The 21,337-nt window shown below is 48.1% G+C and overlaps 1 protein-coding gene across 5 annotated transcripts in view; it reads right to left on the reverse strand.

Annotated features, from left to right (window-relative positions):
* Positions 1-21,337, reverse strand: part of acacb (acetyl-CoA carboxylase beta) — a 222,313-nt gene that overhangs the window by 61,331 nt on the left and 139,645 nt on the right. For all 5 annotated transcript variants that reach the window (XR_011935459.1, XM_072478628.1, XM_072478459.1 and 2 more), the window contains 2 exons: positions 12,224-12,361; positions 3,089-3,167 (listed from right to left, as the gene is read on the reverse strand). Coding sequence is in view for 4 of the 5 variants with exons in the window: in XM_072478628.1 (XP_072334729.1) it covers positions 3,089-3,167; positions 12,224-12,361 (217 nt within the window). In the remaining variant the exon portion in view is untranslated. The remainder of the gene's footprint in view (positions 1-3,088; positions 3,168-12,223; positions 12,362-21,337) is intronic.

Below are 21,337 nucleotides of genomic sequence, written 5' to 3' on the forward strand. Positions count from 1 at the left end.
TATAAAATCCCACTGGCATAAAATTCCACCCCCCAAACAAAGAACAAAGAAATGTACAGCACAGGAACAGGCCCTTTGGCCCTCCAAGCCCGTGCCGATAATGCTGCCCGACTAAACTACAATCTTCTACACTTCCTGGGTCCGTATCCCTCTATTCCCATCCTATTCATGTATTTGTCAAGATGCCCCTTAAATGTCACTATCGTCCCTGCTTCCACCACCTCCTCCGGTAGCGAGTTCCAGGCACCCACTACCCTCTGCGTAAAAAACTTGCCTCGTACATCTACTCTAAACCTTGCCCCTCTCACCTTAAACCTATGCCCCCTAGTAATTGACCCCTCTACCCTGGGGAAAAGCCTCTGACTATCCACTCTGTCTATGCCCCTCATAATTTTGTAGACCTCTATCAGGTCTCCCCTCAACCTCCTTCGTTCCAGTGAGAACAAACCGAGTTTATTCAACCGCTCCTCATAGATAATGCCCTCCATACCAGGCAACATTCTGGTAAATCTCTTCTGCACCCTCTCTAAAGCCTCCACATCCTTCTGGTAGTGTGGCGACCAGAATTGAACACTATAGTCCAAGTGTGGCCTAACTAAGGTTCTATACAGCTGCAACATGACTTGCCAATTCTTATACTCAATGCCCCGGCCAATGAAGGCAAGCATGCCGTATGCCTTCTTGACTACCTTCTCCACCTGTGTTGCCCCTTTTAATGACCTGTGTACCTGTACTCCTAAATCTCTTTGACTTTCAATACTCTTGAGGGTTCTACCATTCACTGTATATTCCCTGCCTGAATTAGACCTTCCAAAATGCATTACCTCACATTTGTCCGGATTAAACTCCATCTGCCATCTCTCTGCCCAAGTCTCCAAACAATCTAAATCCTGCTGTATCCTCCGACAGTCCTCATCGCTATCCGCAATTCCACCAACCTTTGTGTCATCTGCAAACTTACTAATCAGACCAGTTACATTTTCCTCCAAATCATTTATATATACTACAAAGAGCAAAGGTCCCAGCACTGATCCCTGTGGAACACCACTGGTCACAGCCCTCCAATGAGAATAGCATCCTTCCATTGCTACTCTCTGCCTTCTATGGCCTAGCCAGTTCTGTATCCACCTTGCCAGCTCACCCCTGATCCCTCCATTTCCTGTTAGCACTGTTGCCTCACAGCGCCAGGGACCCGGGTTCAATTCCCGGCTTGGGTCACTGTCTGTGCGGAGTCTGCACATTCTCCCTGCGTCTGCGTGTGTTTCCTCTGGGTGCTCCGGTTTCCTCCCACAAGTCCCGCAAGATGTGCTTGTTAGGTGAGTTGGACATTCTGAACTCTCCCTCAATGTACCCGAACAGGCACCGGAGTGTGGCGACTAGGGGATTTTCACAGTAACTTCATTGCAGTGTTAATGTAAGCCTACTTGCAACACTAATAAAGATTATTGTCATTAGCTGTTAACTGACTCCATCTCCATTTTATTGATTTTGCTCGGTCATTCCAGTTCTGACCAAGCCTTTCTTATTATTTCTATAATGAAAAGATTTTTGATAGCACAGGAGGAGGTTAGTCAGCCCAGCTGTGCTGGCCTTTAGACATGGGTCTCTCAGGCACCCTACTTTGCAAGTTTCTGATGTTATCAAACTCATCCAAGACTCACTGCCTGCAACCTGCCCGGCACTACTCCCCATTCATCCGTGCATCAGTTGCTGAAAGTAAGCGTGCAGGTACAGCAGGCAGTAAAGAAGAAAATGGTATGTTGGCCTTCATAGCAAGAGGATTTGAGTATAGGAATAGAGATGATTTACTGAATTGTTTAGGGCATTGGTGAGGCCACACCTGGAGTATTGTGTGCAGTTTTGGTGTCCTTGTCTGAAGAAGGATGTTCTTGCTATGGCGGGAAGGTTTACCAGGCTGATTTCTGGTATGGCGGGACTGTCATGTGAGAAGAATCTAAGTCGCTTAGGGTTATATTAATTGGAGTTTAGAAGAGTGAGAGGCGATCTCATAGAAACTTATGAAATTCTAAGAGGATTACGTAGGGTAGATTCAGAAAGAATGTTCCCGATGGTGGGGGGAGTCTAGAACTAGGGGTCATAGTTTGAGGATAAGCTGTAAACCTTTTAGGACAGAGGTGAGGAGAGATTTCTTCACCCAGAAAGCAGTGAATCAGTGGAATTCACTATCACAGGAAGTAGTTGAGGCCAAAAAATTGTGCAATTTCAAGAATGAATTAGATATAGCTCTTGGGGCTAAAGGAATCTAAGGATATCAGGGGGAAGGCAGGATGAGGGTATTGAACTGGATGGTCAGGCATGATCATAATGAATGGCAGAGTAGGCTCGAAGAGCCGAATGCCCCCTCCTGCTTCTATTTTCTACATATGTTTCTACGTATTCATCACCCTGTACTCAAGAATATCCGTTACTTCAATTCCACTCTCCCAACATACGGAAAAGGCAATATGGATTTTGTTTTCACCACAATTTCTAGTAGAACATGTCCTTACAACATTCTCCATAAAATAAATCCTCCAAATTCTACTTTTTATTGGAGATTAACTTAGAATTTAAGCTCGATTCTTATCAATTCATCAGCTACAGCTAATGAAATAGCTTTCTCGCCCCCCAAATCCCTCTTAAATGTGTCTTTAAAAAAGTTCCTGTTTTTACCATCTTACCTAAAGCCATCCATCCTTGGCATCATCTTATTGAGTCACTCTGCACTTTCCTCATGATTTTGACATCCTTCGTAAAGTAAGATATCCAAACCTGAGCACAATACACCAACAATATGGCCATGCTCCTGGCTGCATTCTCATCACAGCTTCCTATTCCAAATCATTCTGCCTTCATCCTGTAATGTGCAAGCTTTAAAATCCCAAACTTGGGTGTCTTTCAACCTTCCTCAGCTGATGTGCCCTCTTGCTCTCCATTTTCAGCTTTTTCTCTCCTGTAATTCCTTAGTGCACTTTCCATTTTTTAAATTAAGTGTTACTTTGAAAGTGTACACACATCAGCTCAAGGATGCAATGTACATGTTCAGAGATTGAAATTTCACATGTAAAGCGAGTCGATCAAAACCTACCTTCACATCCTCCTGATCAGAAAACAATGGACTGTCCAGAAATGGGTCAGCAAAGCAGGCCATCACTTCTTCAAAGTTTCTTGAACAGGTACAAATATTCAAATTATTGACAGGCTAAAAGTAGAAGGCATTGGATAATTTATACTGTCTGTTTGGATAGATGATACACACACTGAATCTATTCTGTTTTCATCGGTATTATTTCAGGAGCTATTTTTGCACAGTATGGAAACAGTGAATAAATTCACATTTGCGACTTTCAATTTGGATGCATGAGCCATGAAAATGACTAGGAAATCCGCCAATATAGATAAGTAAATTTGATTTTCTAATAGTTTAACAGACAACTAGCTTTATTTATTTATTTAAAAATGCATTAAAAAACCGTCCTTGCATTTCTCCTCTTCTGAAACCACTGATGCATGCAGGCATATAGTCCATAGAATTAAAAAAAAAAACATTTTTATTAACCTTTTATTATTTTATACAAAAATACAGACAACAGTAACTGTAACCTAAACAGAATAAACTAATTTATGCAACCACATCCCTCTCAAAAAGCCGCCCCCCCCCCCCCCCCCCCCCCCCCGCACCCCCCTCCCGCCCCAGCAGCCAACAGGGACCAATTCTTTGAATATAGTATAAATGTTGCCATCTGTGGTGGAATCCTTCAATTGACCCCCACACAAGTACAAGAACTCCATTAAGTCCTCAGCTACCGGGAGGCACTGGGTGGCGATGCCATCCTCCAACTCAACAGGACCCACATCCGAGTGACCAATGATGCAAAGACAAGGACATCTGCCCCTGCACCCGTCCGCAGCTCCGGCAAGTCCGAAACCACAAATATAGTCGCTAAAGGATAGGGCTCCAGCTTAATATCCAAGATCGCTGACATGGTGCTAAAAAACGAGATCCAAAAACCCACAAGCTTGGGACAGGAACAGAACATGTGCATGTGATTGGAGCCCCCCCCCCCCCCCCCCCCACCCCGAACAGCGCTTGCACCTATCCTCAACCCCCGCAAAGAAACAACTCATTCTAGCTTTGGTGAGGTGCGCCCTAAACACTGCCTTGAGCTGGAACAGGCTCAGCCTCGCACACAAGGACATGGCGTTCACCCTATGAAGGGCCTCCTCCTCCAATATGGGACTCAGCTCCTCCCCCCATTTGGCTTTCGCTGCCCCCAATGTGACTGGCTCCACCCACAGAATCCGTCCAAATATGCCGGACGTACTACCCTCTTCAAACCATGAGCAGGAAAGGATCCCCTCCAACAAGGATATTGGCTCCACCTGGACTGCTGGAAACACCGTCTTACAGAATTTTGTACTTGGAGGTACCTAAACGAGTCCGAGCCCAAATTTCTCTTTCAATTCAATCTATGGCATTGTTAACACCTCAACCAAATTGATATTATTTGAGCTTCTACAGGAAGTATTGGCAGACATCACCTGATAACATCACCTGACATCCAACATACTCACTTTCAAGTATTAGTGCAGGAGAAGGAAGAGATTATTCCAAGGAACCCAAAGTTAGAAGGGCAAAGTGTACAGGATGGAATGCCGCAGTGGAGTAAGTCACATAGATAGGAAGCAGCAAGGGCATGTAGGCAATGAGGAAAGGTGATGAGTGGGCAAGATGTAATGTGAGGAAAGGATGCAAGTGGTGTAGTTTAATTACATGATATGGAGAGAAGAGCTTGGTAAAGACATCAACTCTGGAGATAATTAAGGAAGTGTCATTTCTGCAGCAATGGGGCAGAACTAAAAGTGGAAACAGGCAAGCTGTTGAGGGGCAAGTAGCAAGTCACAGTGATGGATGGCATGGTGAAATTTGTAGCACAAGTCTAGCACAGGGCTAAATCTCTGGCTTTGAAAGCAGACCAAGGCAGGCCAGCAGCATGGTTCGATTCCTGTAACAGCCTCCCCGAACAGGTGCCGGAATGTGGCGACTAGGGGCTTTTCACAGTAACTTCACTTGAAGACTACTTGTGACAATAAGCGATTTTCATTTAATTTCATTTCATTTTCAAAAGGAACATGGAGGTTGGACATCATCTGGTTTGACGTCTTAGAACATAGAACATAGAACAATACAGCGCAGTACAGGCCCTTCGGCCCACGATGTTGCACCGAAACAAAAGCCATCTAACCTACACTATGCCATTATCATCCATATGTTTATCCAATAAACTTTTAAATGCCCTCAATGTTGGCGAGTTCACTACTGTAGCAGGTAGGGCATTCCACGGCCTCACTACTCTTTGCGTAAAGAACCTACCTCTGACCTCTGTCCTATATCTATTACCCCTCAGTTTAAAGTTATGTCCCCTCGTGCCAGCCATATCCATCCGCGGGAGAAGGCTCTCACTGTCCACCCTATCCAACCACCTGATCATTTTGTATGCCTCTATTAAGTCTCCCCTTAACCTTCTTCTCTCCAACGAAAACAACCTCAAATCCATCAGCCTTTCCTCAAAAGATTTTCCCTCCATACCAGGCAACATCCTGGTAAATCTCCTCTGCACCCGCTCCAAAGCCTCCACGTCCTTCCTATAATGCGGTGACCAGAACTGTACGCAATACTCCAAATGCGGCCGTACCAGAGTTCTGTACAGCTGCAACATGACCTCCCGACACCGGAACTCAATCCCTCTACCAATAAAGGCCAACACTCCATAGGCCTTCTTCACAACCCTATCAACCTGGGTGGCAACTTTCAGGGATCTATGTACATGGACACCTAGATCCCTCTGCTCATCCACACTTTCAAGAACTTTACCATTAGCCAAATATTCCGCATTCCTGTTATTCCTTCCAAAGTGAATCACCTCACACTTCTCTACATTAAACTCCATTTTCCACCTCTCAGCCCAGCTCTGCAGCTTATCTATATCCCTCTGTAACCTGCTACATCCTTCCACACTATCGACAACACCACCGACTTTAGTATCGTCTGCAAATTTACTCACCCACCCTTCTGCGCCTTCCTCTAGGTCATTGATAAAAATGACAAACAGCAACGGCCCCAGAACAGATCCTTGTGGTACTCCACTTGTGACTGTACTCCATTCTGAACATTTCCCATCAACCACCACCCTCTGTCTTCTTTCAGCTAGCCAATTTCTGATCCACATCTCTAAATCACCCTCAATCCCCAGCCTCCGTATTTTTTGCAATAGCCTACCGTGGGGAACCTTATCAAACGCTTTGCTGAAATCCATATACACCACATCAACTGCTCTACCCTCGTCTACCTGTTCAGTCACCTTCTCAAAGAACTCAATAAGGTTTGTGAGGCATGACCTACCCTTCACAAAGCCATGCTGACTATCCCTGATCATATTATTCCTATCTAGATGATTATAAATCTTGTCTCTTATAATCCCCTCCAAGACTTTACCCACTACAGACGTGAGGCTCACCGGTCTATAGTTGCCGGGGTTGTCTCTGCTCCCCTTTTTGAACAAAGGGACCACATTTGCTGTCCTCCAGTCCTCTGGCACTATTCCTGTAGCCAATGATGACATAAAAATCAAAGCCAAAGGTCCAGCAATCTCTTCCCTGGCCTCCCAGAGAATCCTAGGATAAATCCCATCAGGTCCCGGGGACTTATCTATTTTCAGCCTGTCCAGAATTGCCAACACCTCTTCCCTACGTACCTCAATGCCATCTATTCTATTAGCCTGGGGCTCAGCATTCTCCTCCACAACATTATCTTTTTCCTGAGTGAATACTGACGAAAAATATTCATTTAGTATCTCGCCTATCTCTTCAGACTCCACACACAATTTCCCATCCCTGTCCTTGACTGGTCGTACTCTTTCCCTAGTCATTCGCTTATTCCTGACATACCTATAGAAAGCTTTTGGGTTTTCCTTGATCCTTCCTGCCAAATACTTCTCATGTCCCCTCCTTGCTCGTCTTAGCTCTCTCTTTAGATCCTTCCTCGCTACCTTGTAACTATCCATCGCCCCAACCGAAACTTCACACTTCATCTTCACATAGGCCTCCTTCTTCCTCTTAACAAGAGATTCCACTTCCTTGGTAAACCACGGTTCCCTCGCTCGATGCCTTCCTCCCTGTCTGACCGGTACATACTTATCAAGAACACGCAGTAGCTGATCCTTGAACAAGCCCCACTTATCCAGTGTGCCCAACACTTGCAGCCTACTTCTCCACCTTATCCCCCCCAAGTCACGTCTAATGGCATCATAATTGCCCTTCCCCCAGCTATAACTCTTGCCCTGCGGTGTATACTTATCCCTTTCCATCATTAACGTAAACGTCACCGAATTGTGGTCACTGTCCCCAAAGTGCTCTCCTACCTCCAAATCCAACACCTGGCCTGGTTCATTACCCAAAACCAAATCCAACGTGGCCTCGCCTCTTGTTGGCCTGTCAACATATTGTTTCAGGAAACCCTCCTGCACACACTGTACAAAAAACGACCCATCTATTGTACTCGAACTACATCTTTTCCAGTCAATATTTGGAAAGTTAAAGTCTCCCATAATAACTACCCTGTTACTTTCGCTCATATCCAGAATCATCTTCGCCATCCTTTCCTCTACATCCCTAGAACTATTAGGAGGCCTATAAAAAACTCCCAACAGGGTGACCTCTCCTTTCCTGTTTCTAACTTCAGCCCATACTACCTCGGAAAAAGAGTCCCCATCTAGCATCCTCTCCGCCACCGTAATACTGCTCTTGACTAGCAGCGCCACACCTCCCCCTCTTTTGCCTCCTTCTCTGAGCTTACTAAAACACCTAAACCCCGGAACCTGCAACATCCATTCCTGTCCCTGCTCTATACATGTCTCCGAAATGGCCACAGCATCGAAGTCCCAGGTACCAACCCATGCTGCCAGTTCCCCTACCTTGTTTCGTATACTCCTGGCATTGAAGTAGACACACTTCAAACCACCTACCTGAACCCTGGCCCCCTCCTGCGACGTCAAATCTGTGCTCCTGACCTCTATGCTCTCATTCTCCCTTACCCTAAAACTACAATCCAGGTTCCCATGCCCCTGCTGCATTAGTTTAAACCCCCCCAAAGAGCACTAACAAATCTCCCCCCCAGGATATTTGTGCCCCTCAGGTTCAGATGTAGACCATCCTGTCTGTAGAGGTCCCACCTTCCCCAGAAAGAGTTAGAAGAAAAAAAGCCCTTCTAATTCCAGAGTATCTATTTCAAACACTCAGACCCAGTCTTACACAGGTCATTCCTCACACAACCAACCCCCTCTCCCCAGTCCCATCCGATTTCCCACCTGCCTTGGAACAGCCCCCCCCACTCCCCCATCTCCTTCAGGACAGATCTTCTCCAGCCCCTAGTCCACACCTATCCTGGACAGATATCGCAGCCAACCACCTGCCCCAAGGTCCAATCCCCTTCGCTCCTGACCAAAACCACCCTTCCCCCCCAATCCACCCCCCCCCCGACACAAGTCGAGTCCTGCTCCCACCCCCACCTGATCCCCATTTCCCTCAGCCCACCACCCTCCCAGTCTCTCAACAAAGCCCCCCCCCCGATTGTCTGAGGTACGTCCCTTTGAAACTTACCTTCTCCCTTTAAATTGTCCCTTTAAATGTCTCCTTCGCGACACCTAATGCCCTAAAAGGACATTTGTTCCCTGCACCCCAGTTACTCCTCGCCAATGGAGCCGGGGGCACGCTTTGCAGCTCCTGTCTCACCCAGCCTGCGTGAGGAAGGTTGGGCGAGACAGGGGCTTTGCAATTACAGCGAGGCTGCGTCCAATCAGAATTGCAATCTGCCGGAAGACTGCCACTTTGAGGAAGGTTTCAGGCCTGTCACAAAGGATTACTGTGAACATGAAAAAAGTAGATCAAGTCATGGGACCTTGGTACACTGAAATGAAAAAATTAAATGAAAATCGCTTATTGTCACAAGTAGGCTTCAAATGAAGTTACTGTGGAAAGCTCCTAGTCACCATATTCCGGCGCCTGTTCAGGGAGGCTGGTTCGGGGAAGGTTGATCTTGGAGGGGAAGGAAGAGAAACCATTGCTGGAGGGGTTGCAGCTGTGCTCACACATGCTGTGGGTGAAACAGACTCGCATATTTAAACGTGTCTTAAAATTCATTTAAAAATGTGCAGCCCGGTCAAGGCTGGAGTTTCCCAGCTCCTGGGATTCACCGGCCCAAACAGCGCAGCGTCAGGCCAGCACCAATCAGTATTTTTTTCCATCACTACTGATTTCCATCAGTACTGATTTCTATCAATGGAGACCAGACTTGATGACCAGGCCCGGACGTGGGTGGTGGTGCTCGTACACCATTGGAGCCCCTGGGTTGTCAAGGACAGGGCAGGGCAGAATACTGTCTAGCACCCAGGCAGTGCCAACATGGCACCTGGGCAGTTCCAACTTGACACTCTGGCAGTGCTGAGGTTGGCACGGCATGGATTCCAGGGGCAATGCCAGGGTACCAACGGACAGCGCCTGAGAAGGGGCATGGTTATGAATGGGTGGGGATATGAGAAGGTGCATAAAAGGGGGGGGGAGGCCCCGGCACAGGAGGTGTTCTGGAGGGGGGTTGCGGGAACAGTATCTAAGGTGGTGAAAGTCCGGGTCAAGCCAAGCTGGGGGCTAGCACTATTTGGAGTAGTGGGCGAGCCGGGAGTGCAGGAGGCGAAAGAGGCCGGCATTCTGGCCTTTGCGTCCCTAGTAGCCCGGCGAAGGATCTTGCTAATGTGGAAGGAGGCGAAGCCCCCCCAGCGTGGAGGCCTGGATAAATGATATGGCTGGGTTTATCAAGTTGGAAAGGATAAAGTTCGCCTTGAGAGGGTCTGCGCAGGGGTTCTACAGGCGGTGGCAACCGTTCCTAGACCATCTCGCGGAGCGTTAGATGAAGGTCTGACAGCAGCAGCAGCAACCCAGGGGGGTGGGGGGAGGGGGGACATTGTTCGTTGTGGGGGGGGGGGGGGGGGGGAGAGTGGGGGGGGGGGGGAGGGGGGTTCCTGTGGGGGCATGTGAGCAAGAAAGAATGATCCGGAAACTGACATGTACGGGAAGAATCCGATGTACAAAGTTCTGTATTTTATTGACTTGCTATGTTCATGTCTTGCCACGAGTTCTTTTTCTTTTCTTTGTTACGGGGTGGGGGGTTTGTTTGTAAGGTGGAAAATATTGTTATTGAAAAATTCTTAATAAAAATATATTTTTTTTTTAAAAGGGGGGGGGGGGGCCTGAAGGGGTGCAAGAGGTTGGAAATGTGAAAGGGGGCTAAGAAAGGTGGGGGTGTGAAAGGGGGGCTAAGAAGGAGGTAGGTACAGAAGCAAATATATTGGGAGGGGGCTTTCAGTGATCCCATAGTGGGGTATGCTCACTTTGGGGTGGGGGGGAGCGATGTCCTAATACCAATGAGGGTGGATGGATGGGGGTGAGGGTGGGGCCGGGTCGCCCTCATGCGTAAGTGGTGTGAGGGGGGAAGAGGGTGATACGGATATTTAGTGATGGGTGGCGGGGGGGGGGCTAGGTGGGGGTGTTACCCATGTCTATGGGGATAGCGATGTCCGTGGACGCGGGGGTTGGGGTTGAAGACCTTCAACTTAACTTTGAGATCTGGGCACCCTTTAATAAGGGCACTCTGGGGCGGGATTCTCCGACCCCCCCGCCGGGTCGGAGAATCGCCGGGGGCTGGCGTGAATCCCGCCCCCACCGGTTGCCGAATTCTCCGGCACTGGATATTCGGCGGGGTGGGAATCGCGCCGTGCCGGTTGGCGGGTCCACCCCGGCGATTCTCTGGCCCGCGATGGGCCGAAGTCCCGCTGCTGGAATGCCTTTCCCGCCGGCGAGAATCAAACCACCTCTCTTACCGGCGGGACAAGGCGGCGCGGGCAGGCTGTGGGGTCCTGGGGGGACGCGGGGCGATCTGGCCCCGGGGGATGCCCCCACGGTGGCCTGGTCCGCGGTCGGGGCCCACTGATCCGCGGGCGGGCCTGTGCAATGGGGGCACTCTTTTCCTTCCGCCTTCGCCATGGTCTCCACTGTGGTGGAGGCAGAAGAGCCCCCCTCCACTGCTCATGCGCGGGGATGCCGTGAGCGGCCGCTGACGCTCCCGCGCATGCGCCGCACGGCAAAGTCAGTTTCGCGCCAGCTGGAGGGCACCAAAGGCCTTTCCCGCCAGCTGGCGGGGTGGAAATCAGTCCGTCGCGGGCCTAGCCCCTCAAGGTTAGGGCTCGGCCCCTCAAGATGCGGAGGATTCCGCACCTTTGGGCGGCGCGATGCCGGACTGATTCGCGCCGTTTTTGGCATCGATCGGCGGACATCGCGCCGATTGCGGAGAATCCCGCCCCATATCTCTGAGGAGCTGGTCTTGCCAACATCCTTCGTTCCCCACTCCAGAAGGTTTGGTACATATCAGTGAGAATCTCTCCAAGTTCCAAAAAATGACTAAGTTTGGGTGAATTGTGACCTGGATCATGCTCAAACACCTGACTGAAATCGCCCTGCAATTCCTGCCCAAAATGGCATTGCCATTTTTTGGGAGAATTCCTTCTAGTTTTGAAACAAATTGAGAGAAGACTTGGGCTGGGCTGATAAATGGAAAGTAATATTCACACATACAATTGCCAGGCAATGAGCATTTCCAACAAGAGAATACAACTATCTTCCTTTGATATTCAGTGGCATTACCATCATTGAATCTCCCATTATCAACATCCTGTGGATTACCATTGATGAGAAACCGAACTGGACTAGGCTACAGATACTCTGGCTACAAAAACAGATCAGAGGCTGGAAATTCTGCCTACTCTCTATGTGGGTGCAGCTTCAATAACACGCAAGAAGCTCAACACCATCCAGGACAAATGCAAGTTTTCTCCAAGTCACACACCATCTGACTTGGAATTATATTGCTGTTCCTTCACTATTGCGGAGGCCAGAATCCTGGAATTCCCTTCCTAGCAGCAGTGCAGGTGTGTCTGCACCATATGAACTGCAGTGGTATAAGAAGGTGGCTCACCACCACCTTCTCAAAAGGCAATTAGTGATGGGCAACAAATGCTGGCCTTGTCAATGATGCTCATATCCTGTAAAAGAATATTAAAAAAACGGAAACATTCAGGAATAACTCTTGCATACTCTTGGTTTAGACAATGCTTACTTAACTAAATCTTCAAATGCCTCAAATGCAACCATGACTCCCATTCGCTGGCATAAAAGTGACTGCTTGTTGGTGATGAAGAGGTCATTGCTCTGTCGATTCAGCTCATAGTGAATTGTGCTGGTTGGAATAGACATCCTACCGATTAGACAAACAAAAAGAACCAGTCAGGTACATATTGCAAACACAAAACTTTAGCCCTTTTTATGTTAGCTTCAAATAACTACATTGTAATCAGAGTGGCGGATTGCTGAAGAAAATGTCACAAAATGTTTTAATGCCAGAATAACGTTCACTGTTCGCACTTTGCTATCCTGCTCTTGTTTAATTGGTGACATGTTGACATGAGGCAATATTTCTTCTTCTAACACACAATAATTTGAATCAAATCAAAAAGCTTAGAGCATGAAACAGCGGCCCTTAGCTTTAAAGACAACCCGAGACCTCAATGTAACAAAAAAAAGTCAACATTGCAAAACCGAGGACCGGATTCTCAGCCGCCTGCCGCCAGAAGCGGGGTCCCCGCGCTACGGAAAATCACAAAATCGGGATAGGAGCTGGGCATCGGCGGGCACCGATCCGAACATGATGCTCTGACCCTCCACTGACAGCGGGATCAAGGTTCGCACCCGTGCGCGAGCGGGAGGATGTAAATGTGCATCTTAATTATCCATTTGCATCCATTTAGTAGGCCCAACACGCTATTCTCTGGCCCTCCGTGATTCTCTAGTCCCCTGGGCTGGGAATCACGTGGGCAGGGATTACTACAGGTCTCACCAAATGTGAGCCTGGCATGGTGGACCTTGGGGTAACTCCTTAAGGGAGTTGTCCCCAAAGTCCATCCAAGCGCCAGCCCCCTCCAATGCACCACCTGTCCACCCCTCCCTTACCAGATCCCGCCCCCCCCCCCGATGCACCCCCCCACACCCCCCGATGCACCCCCCCTACCCCCCCCAGTGATCCGCAAAACAGGAGAATCCCCAAGAGACCTCCTTAATAGGGAGACCCTCCCCCCCGGGACTCTTAACTGTTGGAATCCCCACAGAGACGCCCTAACTAAAGGAACCCCTAACCCCCCATAGGGACTCCCTAATAAAGGGCCTCCCCCGACAGACACCCTCTGACTACAGGGCCACCCCACAGAGATCCTCCAACTATTTTGTTTTTTAAACAGTATTTTCAACATTTTTACAATATAAAACAACCCCAAACAAACAAAAAAAACCCCAACCACCCGCTCCCTCTGCAGTCAACGGTAACCAACTCCCAAAAGTGCACGATGAACAAGTCCCAACAATTGTAGAACCCCTCATTCGCCCCCCCACAACGCAAACTTCACCGTTTCCAGGGTCAAAAACATGTAAAACCCTCAAATTGCACTAAACACCGCCCTCCAAAACGTTCCAGCTTCGGGCAGGACCAAAACATACGAACATGGTCCGCAGGGCCCCTCCCACATCGCTCGCAGACATCCTCGACCCCCTTGAACAGCCGGCTCATCCTTGAGGTGCGCCATGTACATTACATTCAGCTGCATCAGCCCCCAACCTCTTGCATGAAGTTGATGCATTCACCCTCTGCTGCACTTCATACTCCGCATTCGCTGCCTATGCTGGAAGTCCCTCTTCCAGCGACCCCCCAGCTCTTCCTCCCACTTTGTCTTAATCCCCTCCATGGGCACCTCCTCCAGAAACCTCCTATAAATCACTGAGACGAGCCCCCCTCCAACCCCCTCACAGATAGCACTGCCTCCAGCAACGAGGAAACCGGTGCTATCGGGAAGGTCGGGAAAACCTTACTCGCAAAGTCCCGCACCCGAATGTACCTAAAACCTTCCCCCAGCGCCAACCCATACTTCTCGCCCAACTCCTCCAAACTCGCAAATCGCCCTCCTAGGAACAGATCCTTAATTTCCTTAACCCCCTCCTGTCCCATCCCCGAAACCTCGCATCCATCCTCCCCGGCTCGAACCTATGATACCCTAATCAGCATCCCCCCAGACCCGGCCCCCAGCTTAAAGTGCTGTCTAAACTGCCTCCAAATCTTCAACGCGGCCACCACCACCGGATTCACCGAATATTTCCCTGGGGCCATCGGGAGTGACACCTTTGCCAGCGCTCGCAAACCCGACCCCCTACAAGAGCCCACCTCCACCTTTACCCAGAGAGCACCCCTCCACCCCCCACCTTGCTCCAGCTGCACGTCTTCTCCGCATTCGCTGCCCAATAATAATACAGTGAGTTTGGGAGGCCTGGAACCCTGTCTGCCGTCCTCTACAGTATCACCCTGGCCATCTTCCCCCCTCGAAACTAACGTGGAGATCAGCCTGCCCACCCGCCCCTAGAGAATGGCTAAGCCAAAAAGACCAGTAGGCATTGAACCAAAAACATGAATCGTGGCAAAACATTCATTTTAACAGCCTGCACACGGCCCGCCAACAACAGAGGAAGATTATCACACCTCAGCAAATCAGCCTTCACCCTCCCCACCAAACTAGTGAAATTAAACTTCCGAAGCTCTGCCCTAACCCACACCACCTGCACCCCCAAATACCGAATATGAGTTACCGCCAGGCGGAATGGCAACCCCCCATCCCGTTCTGACTCCCGGTGAGAAGACCATAAAATGCTTGCTTTTCCTTAAATTCAGTTTATACCCCGAAAACATCTCAAATCTCTGGAGCAGCTCCATTATATTCTCCACTGACGTGCTCGGCTACAAAATTATAGTAGCACATCATTGGCGTACAGGGACACTCTTATGCTCCACCCCCCTCCCTCACTATCCCCTTCCACAATCCCAAGCTCCTCAGCGCAATGGCCAAGGGCTCTGTAACCAATGCAAACCTCGTACCCCAATGCAGTGCGAAATACCCAGAATTCGTGCTGTTAGTGCGCACACTTGCCATCGGCTCCTTATACAGCCGTTGCACCCACGCTACAACTTCGGCCCAATCCCAAATCTCTCCAGTATTGCCATCAAATAACTCTACTCGACTCCATCAAACGCCTACTCCACATCCAACGCCACTAACACCACAGTCTCCCGTTCCTCAGCCGGAGAAAGAACCACATTCAACAACCTCCTCACATTCAAGAACAATGGTCTTCCCTTTACGAACCCCATCTGGTCCTCCCCAATCACCTGCGGGAGACATCCTTCCAACCTTAACGCCAACACCTTTGCCAGTATCTTGGCATCCACATTCAGCAGAGATATGGGTCTACACAATCCACACTCCATCAGATCTTTGACCTGATTTAACAGCAATGAGATGGAAGCTGTTATTGAAAATATGGAAAGATGTGTCATTTGAAACATGGAAGTCTGGCACTATCTGGTCTGAGAGAAACATGTGAGGATACAGGGAAAGATCCCACAAAGGGTTAACAGCAGCTGCCAGGGAAGGATTGTAAAATGCAGATATCCTTGGTCAAGCAGGCTTAGCAAACAAGACAAACAGGATTTTGAATGAAGCCAAAAACAATGGCTCACACCTTCATTGAAATTAACTATCTTAGTTAGCAGCTGGAAAAAAGGATGAGGTTCAGTTGAATACTAGGTGTGACATTTTGCTAATACCAGGTAAATTAAAGAAAACTGGAGACTATCAGTCTAGGAGAAACATAATTCAAAGCCAAAATCAAAGTCAAAATTATGAGCTGAGGACACAATTGGAAAATAAAACTATAGAAATGACAGGAACCAAACCAAAATTCACACCTCTTGAAGTCAAAGCATTTTTGAATATCACAAAGGACACAATGTAATCAGACCTATGAGATGAGGTTATGTCAAAATGAATACTTAGTTGGATTAGAAGGTTTAGATCAGATACTTTTTACAATCAAAGTTAAATAAGAGTTACTTTACAATAACGTCATAAAAACTAGATAACTGTTAGAAAAATATATAAACCCGAAGAAAGGGAACAGCAGCCAGAACCAGAACTCAGAGAGAGAGAGAGAAGCAGATAAGGAACAAGCAGCTCAGAGTCAGATTAAAGTCAGCTCGACCATGGGAAATGGACAGGGCATAGCAGCCGAGCTAAAATAGCTAATACACCTAAGGAAGACTACAATTTAAAGAGTAGGCAGAGTCAGCTCAGAGTCAGCTCAGAGACAGCCAGCAGAGTCAGCTCTCACAGCTCAGTACATGGGAAAGACAGGACACAGCAACTGAACTCATCAGCGAATACATCTAAAGAAGACCAGACTTTAAAGAAGATTGTTTGTCAAGTTGGGCCTGAAGGTCCCTTCAACCAACCAGAAGGATCCAGAAGCAAGATCTTTTTCCTTTCAGTAAAGAAAGTATTTGCAGCTTTTAAAAGAAAAAATATAATAATAAAATAACTTAATTTAACCTGAAATAGTGGTTATTCCAAAGTCTACTTTACTTACTTAGCAATGCGGGACCCAGGATCGATGCTACTAAGTGGTAAGTAGATTAAATCTTCGGTGAACGTATGGGTTATACCGGGGGATAATTTGAAAACACAATTTGACCTGAATAGCACCCACTGAAGCTTGCAACGGAGTCGGGGAGTGAGAATCCCTGATCACCATTTAGAATGTCGGCCTTTTTTGGTATAGGGGGAATTCTAAGAATAGTGGTGAGTTTTCAAAAACAAAGCCTGTCCCATTGTTTGCAGCAAGGCACCCCTAAGCTCCTCCCCCAGTGGCTCCAACCTATACAGGTCCCTATAAAATTCCTCAAATACTTTATTAATCTGCTCTACAGCCACCATCAACTCCCTCGCCAGTCCGTCACACAAACCTGCCTCCCATTCATTGACTCCATCAAACCTCCCGCTGCCTGGGGAAAGCGGGCAGGATAATCAAAGGCCCTCCCACTCGGCTTACTCACTCTTCCAACTTCTTCCATCGGGCAGGAGATACAGAAATCTGAGAACACGCACCAACAGTCTAAAAAACAGCTTCTACCCTGCTGTTATCAGACTCCTAAATGACCCTCTTATGGATTGACCTCATTAACACTACATCTGATGCAGGTGTTATGTAGTTACATTGTATACCTTGTTAGGGTTAGGGAAACTTGAGTTGCCCTATTATGTATTTTCTTTTATTCCCTTTTCTTCCCATGTACTTAATGATCTGTTGATAATAAACAAATCCAATCCAATCCAATAAGTTGAACCTCGCCCACAACTCCTTCCTCTTTGCCAGGAGATCCGGGCCCAGGTCCCCCGCATACTTCCCATCCACCTCCAAAATCTCCTTTATCAGTCGTTGGCTTTCCTCCCTCTCCTCCCTATCCATCTTAGCCTTAAACAAGATCACCTCCCACCTCACTACCGCCTTCAGAACCTCCCAAACCACCGACCGCGAGACCTCCCCCGTGCAATTAAACCCCACATACTGTTTGATCACCTTCCCAATCTTGTCCCAGAAGCTCTGGTCCACTAATAACCCCACATCCATTTTCAACCCCGGTCTCTGGGACCTCCAAACCCACATCCATCCAATACGGAGGGTGTTCCAAAATAACAATTGCTGAGTACTCCAACCTCTTAACCCCAGCCAACAGCGCCTTTGCCACCACAAAAAAGTAAATCCTCAAATACACCTTAATAATAATAATCTTTATTAGTGTCACAAGTAGGCTTACATTAACACTGCAATTAAGTTACTGTGAAAATCCTCTAGTCGCCACATTCCGGCGCCTGTTCAGGTACACAGAGGGAGAATTCAGAATGCCCAATTCACCCTAATAAGCACGTCTTTCAGGACTTGTGGGAGCAAACCGGAGCACCCGGAGGAAACCCACACAGGCACGGGGAGAACGTGCAAACACCACAAAGACAGTGACCCAAGCCAGGAATTGAACAGACGGTGGAACTTCGCTTGTCCTCGTGTTTCCAATGCCCTTCTTCTAGGTCTTTGACATCTCGCACCTTCCTTATAACTTGCCACACTTGCTCATTCAATAACTACCCCTGAAACTGGACATAAGCCTCCAGCAGGAGCCACCTAACTTGCGACCTCCACCTACATGCCACCACCAGATGTCAGAGACCCTCTAACTAAAGGGCCCCCTCACAGAGATCCCCTGATTAAAGGGACCCCACCCCCCACTCCACAGAACACCCCCTACCAGAAATAAAAAGTGAACCATGTTGAGAAGCTACAGAGCAATCCAGACAGGGGCAGTGAAGGAAATTACAGTCGTTACACTTACCTGGAAGCTCCATGCGTCCATTCCGGGAAGGAGAACAGCTGTGATCTGTGTTTAAACCCCTCATATCCATTAGCTGCAAGCCATTCATTCATTTCTAGTAGTGGGCTGTGATTGACAGTCTCCACAAAATAGCTGCAGCTTTAATTCATTCATCTCCCTTCATGGATGAGTGACTCTAAGTGCTGAAACCCTAATGTTTACAAACATCAACCACATCAAAAAGCGGTAAGTGCATTGCAATCACACGCTTGAGTGATTGGAATGCACATAGTGATTGGAATTCACTCTCCCTATGGCGGCCTGACAACAGATTCCCTTGGGAATCCCTCGTATTCCTCGCCATGCATAAATTTGCATGGCAAGGGATACTGAATTGCATCCCGATTTATGCTCACAGGGGAAGGTAAATTGATAGCAATTCTCCTCTGGTGGGAGAACATATGGTATGACCTAACAGAAGGTTTCTAAGGACGGGATTTACTGGTTGTTCACACCCGTGGGAAATTCCAGCCCCATGCTGGTGCATGGGTTTACTGGTGATGTGGGGTGCCATTTCCGGTTGACAACACTGGGACCTGTAGATCCCGCTGGCGGGTTGCCTCCCCTGCTGAAAAACACGTGGCATGCTGGTTTAGCACAGGGCTAAATCACAGGCTTTTAAAGCTAACACCCCGCTCTGTAGTCCTGAGGACGTCCCCTTCTCAGGCTTACCCACCCATTTTGTGCCACCCCTTCCATGACCCCCCCATCCTTCACCCCCCCCAACCTTCCAGAGGCCCCTTCATATCCACCCTGCGCACCCCCCACCCTCCATACCCTCCTCCTCCCTCCTGTCATGGGTATGGTGCCCCTTTGGCAGCGCCACCTGGGCACTCCAGCATTGATACCCTGGCAGTGCCCCTGCCTGCTTTGCAGTGCCATCTGGGCACCTTGGACCAGTACTGAACGGTGCCCGGCTGTGGACTCCCTGGGGAGGCCATCAGACCCCGGGTGAGTACGCCTTAGTAGGTTTCACACCTACTTAGGCGCGCGTGGTTTGGTCACGCACATTGTGGATGGGATCCTGATCGCGCCACCTTGTGAGGTCCGGGTAATCTCGTGGGACGTACTGGCTGCCGGGGAGCCCACGGGAGTCTTCACCCAGCATCTACCAGCTACGTCGCGTTCCCGTTTGGGTGGCTCGCAGCCATTAGTTCGCGCCCAGTCTCCTAAATGAAGAACCTTGCCCAGAATATTTCAAACTCCTTAAAAAAACCTGCAGTCCAAACAATTCCCACCACACTGAACTTCCTTTTCCTTTACATCCACCCTCTATCCATTGCTCAGTAGCTACCATCCTCCCCGCACCACCCTCCCCGCCTCGTGCCTGGGGTCACACAAAGTCTGAACTATTAAAATGGGGAAGCACTGTTAGGTCACTTATCGAGATTTCTTTTAAAAAAAACTCTTTCACAATCAAATTGTAAACTGCAGATCAAATATTGTTGCAGAACAGTTGAATTTTAGGAATGTCATTGCAAACGTCAGAAGGCATGCACTTGACATTTTGGCACATGGTATAAGATTTTGCAGATCAAAATTTGTACCCTTTAGAGAAGTAGGGAGGGATTGATCCAAACCAGGTTAGAATTAACCAAATTGTAACTTCATATTGTGCAAGAAAACATGTTATGTGAAGGATCTTTAACGCTGACATTATATAAAGCAGCAATAATACATTTACTGCCCGGAGTAATAGGAGGTTATGGAGATGGAAGAACAAAATTTAACAGGGTCTAAAATGGGTAGAACGCAAATTAATTTCCCTCTATGCTACCCGACAATGGTTGTTAGTCTGAACAAGCGGTCAATAAATTGGCAAATTATGGGCAGTTTTACTTTAATTAGTGACACAAACACACATAAATCTCAAACAGCTATTTTGTTAATTTATTTTCATATTTGTTAAGAGAAAGTAATAGAACAAAGAAACTACAGCACAGGAACAGGCCCTTCGGCCCTCCAAGCCTGCGCCGACCATGCTGCACATCTAAACTAAAATCTACTACACTTCCGGGGTCTATATCCCTCTATTCCCACAATATTCATGTATTTGTCAAGATGCCCCTTAAGCGTAACTATCGGCCCTGCTTCCACCACCTCCTCCGGCAGCGAGTTCCAGGCACCACTACCCTCGGTGTAAAAAGCGTGCCTTGTGCATCTCCTCTAAACCTTGCCCCTCGGACCTTAAACCTATGCCCCCTAGTAATTGACCTCTCTACCCTGGGAAAAAGTCTCTGACTATCCACTCTGTCTATGCCCCTCATAATTTTGTAGACCTCTATCAGGTCGCCCCTCAACCTCCTTCGTTCCAGTGAGAACAAACCGAGTTTATTCAACCGCTCCTCATAGCTAATGCCCTCCATACCAGGCAACATTCTGGTAAATCTCTTCTGCACCCTCTCTAAAGCCTCCACATCCTTCTGGTAGTGTGGCGACCAGAATTGAACACTATACTCTAAGTGTGGCCTAACTAAGGTTCTATACATCTGCAACATGACCTGCCAATTTTTATACTCAATGCCCCGGCCAATGAAGGCACGCATGCCGTATGCCTTCTTGACTACCTTCTCCACCTGTGTTGCCCCGTTCAGTGACCTGTGGATCTGTACACCTAAATCTCTCTGACTGTCAATACTCTTGAGGGTTCTACCATTCACTGTATATTCCCTACCTGTATTAGACCTTCCAAAATGCATTACCTCACATTTGTCCGGATTAAACTCCATCTGCCATCTCTCCACCCAAGTCTCCAAATGATCGAAATCCTGCTGTATACTCTGACATTCCGCATCGCTATCTGCAATTCCACCAACCTTTGGTCGTCTGCAAACTTACTAATCAGACCAGTTACATTTTCCTCCAAATCATTTATAT

The sequence above is a fragment of the Scyliorhinus torazame genome, chromosome 1 (assembly GCF_047496885.1).
Source record: "Scyliorhinus torazame isolate Kashiwa2021f chromosome 1, sScyTor2.1, whole genome shotgun sequence".
In the NCBI taxonomy this organism is placed as follows: Eukaryota; Metazoa; Chordata; class Chondrichthyes; order Carcharhiniformes; family Scyliorhinidae; genus Scyliorhinus; species Scyliorhinus torazame.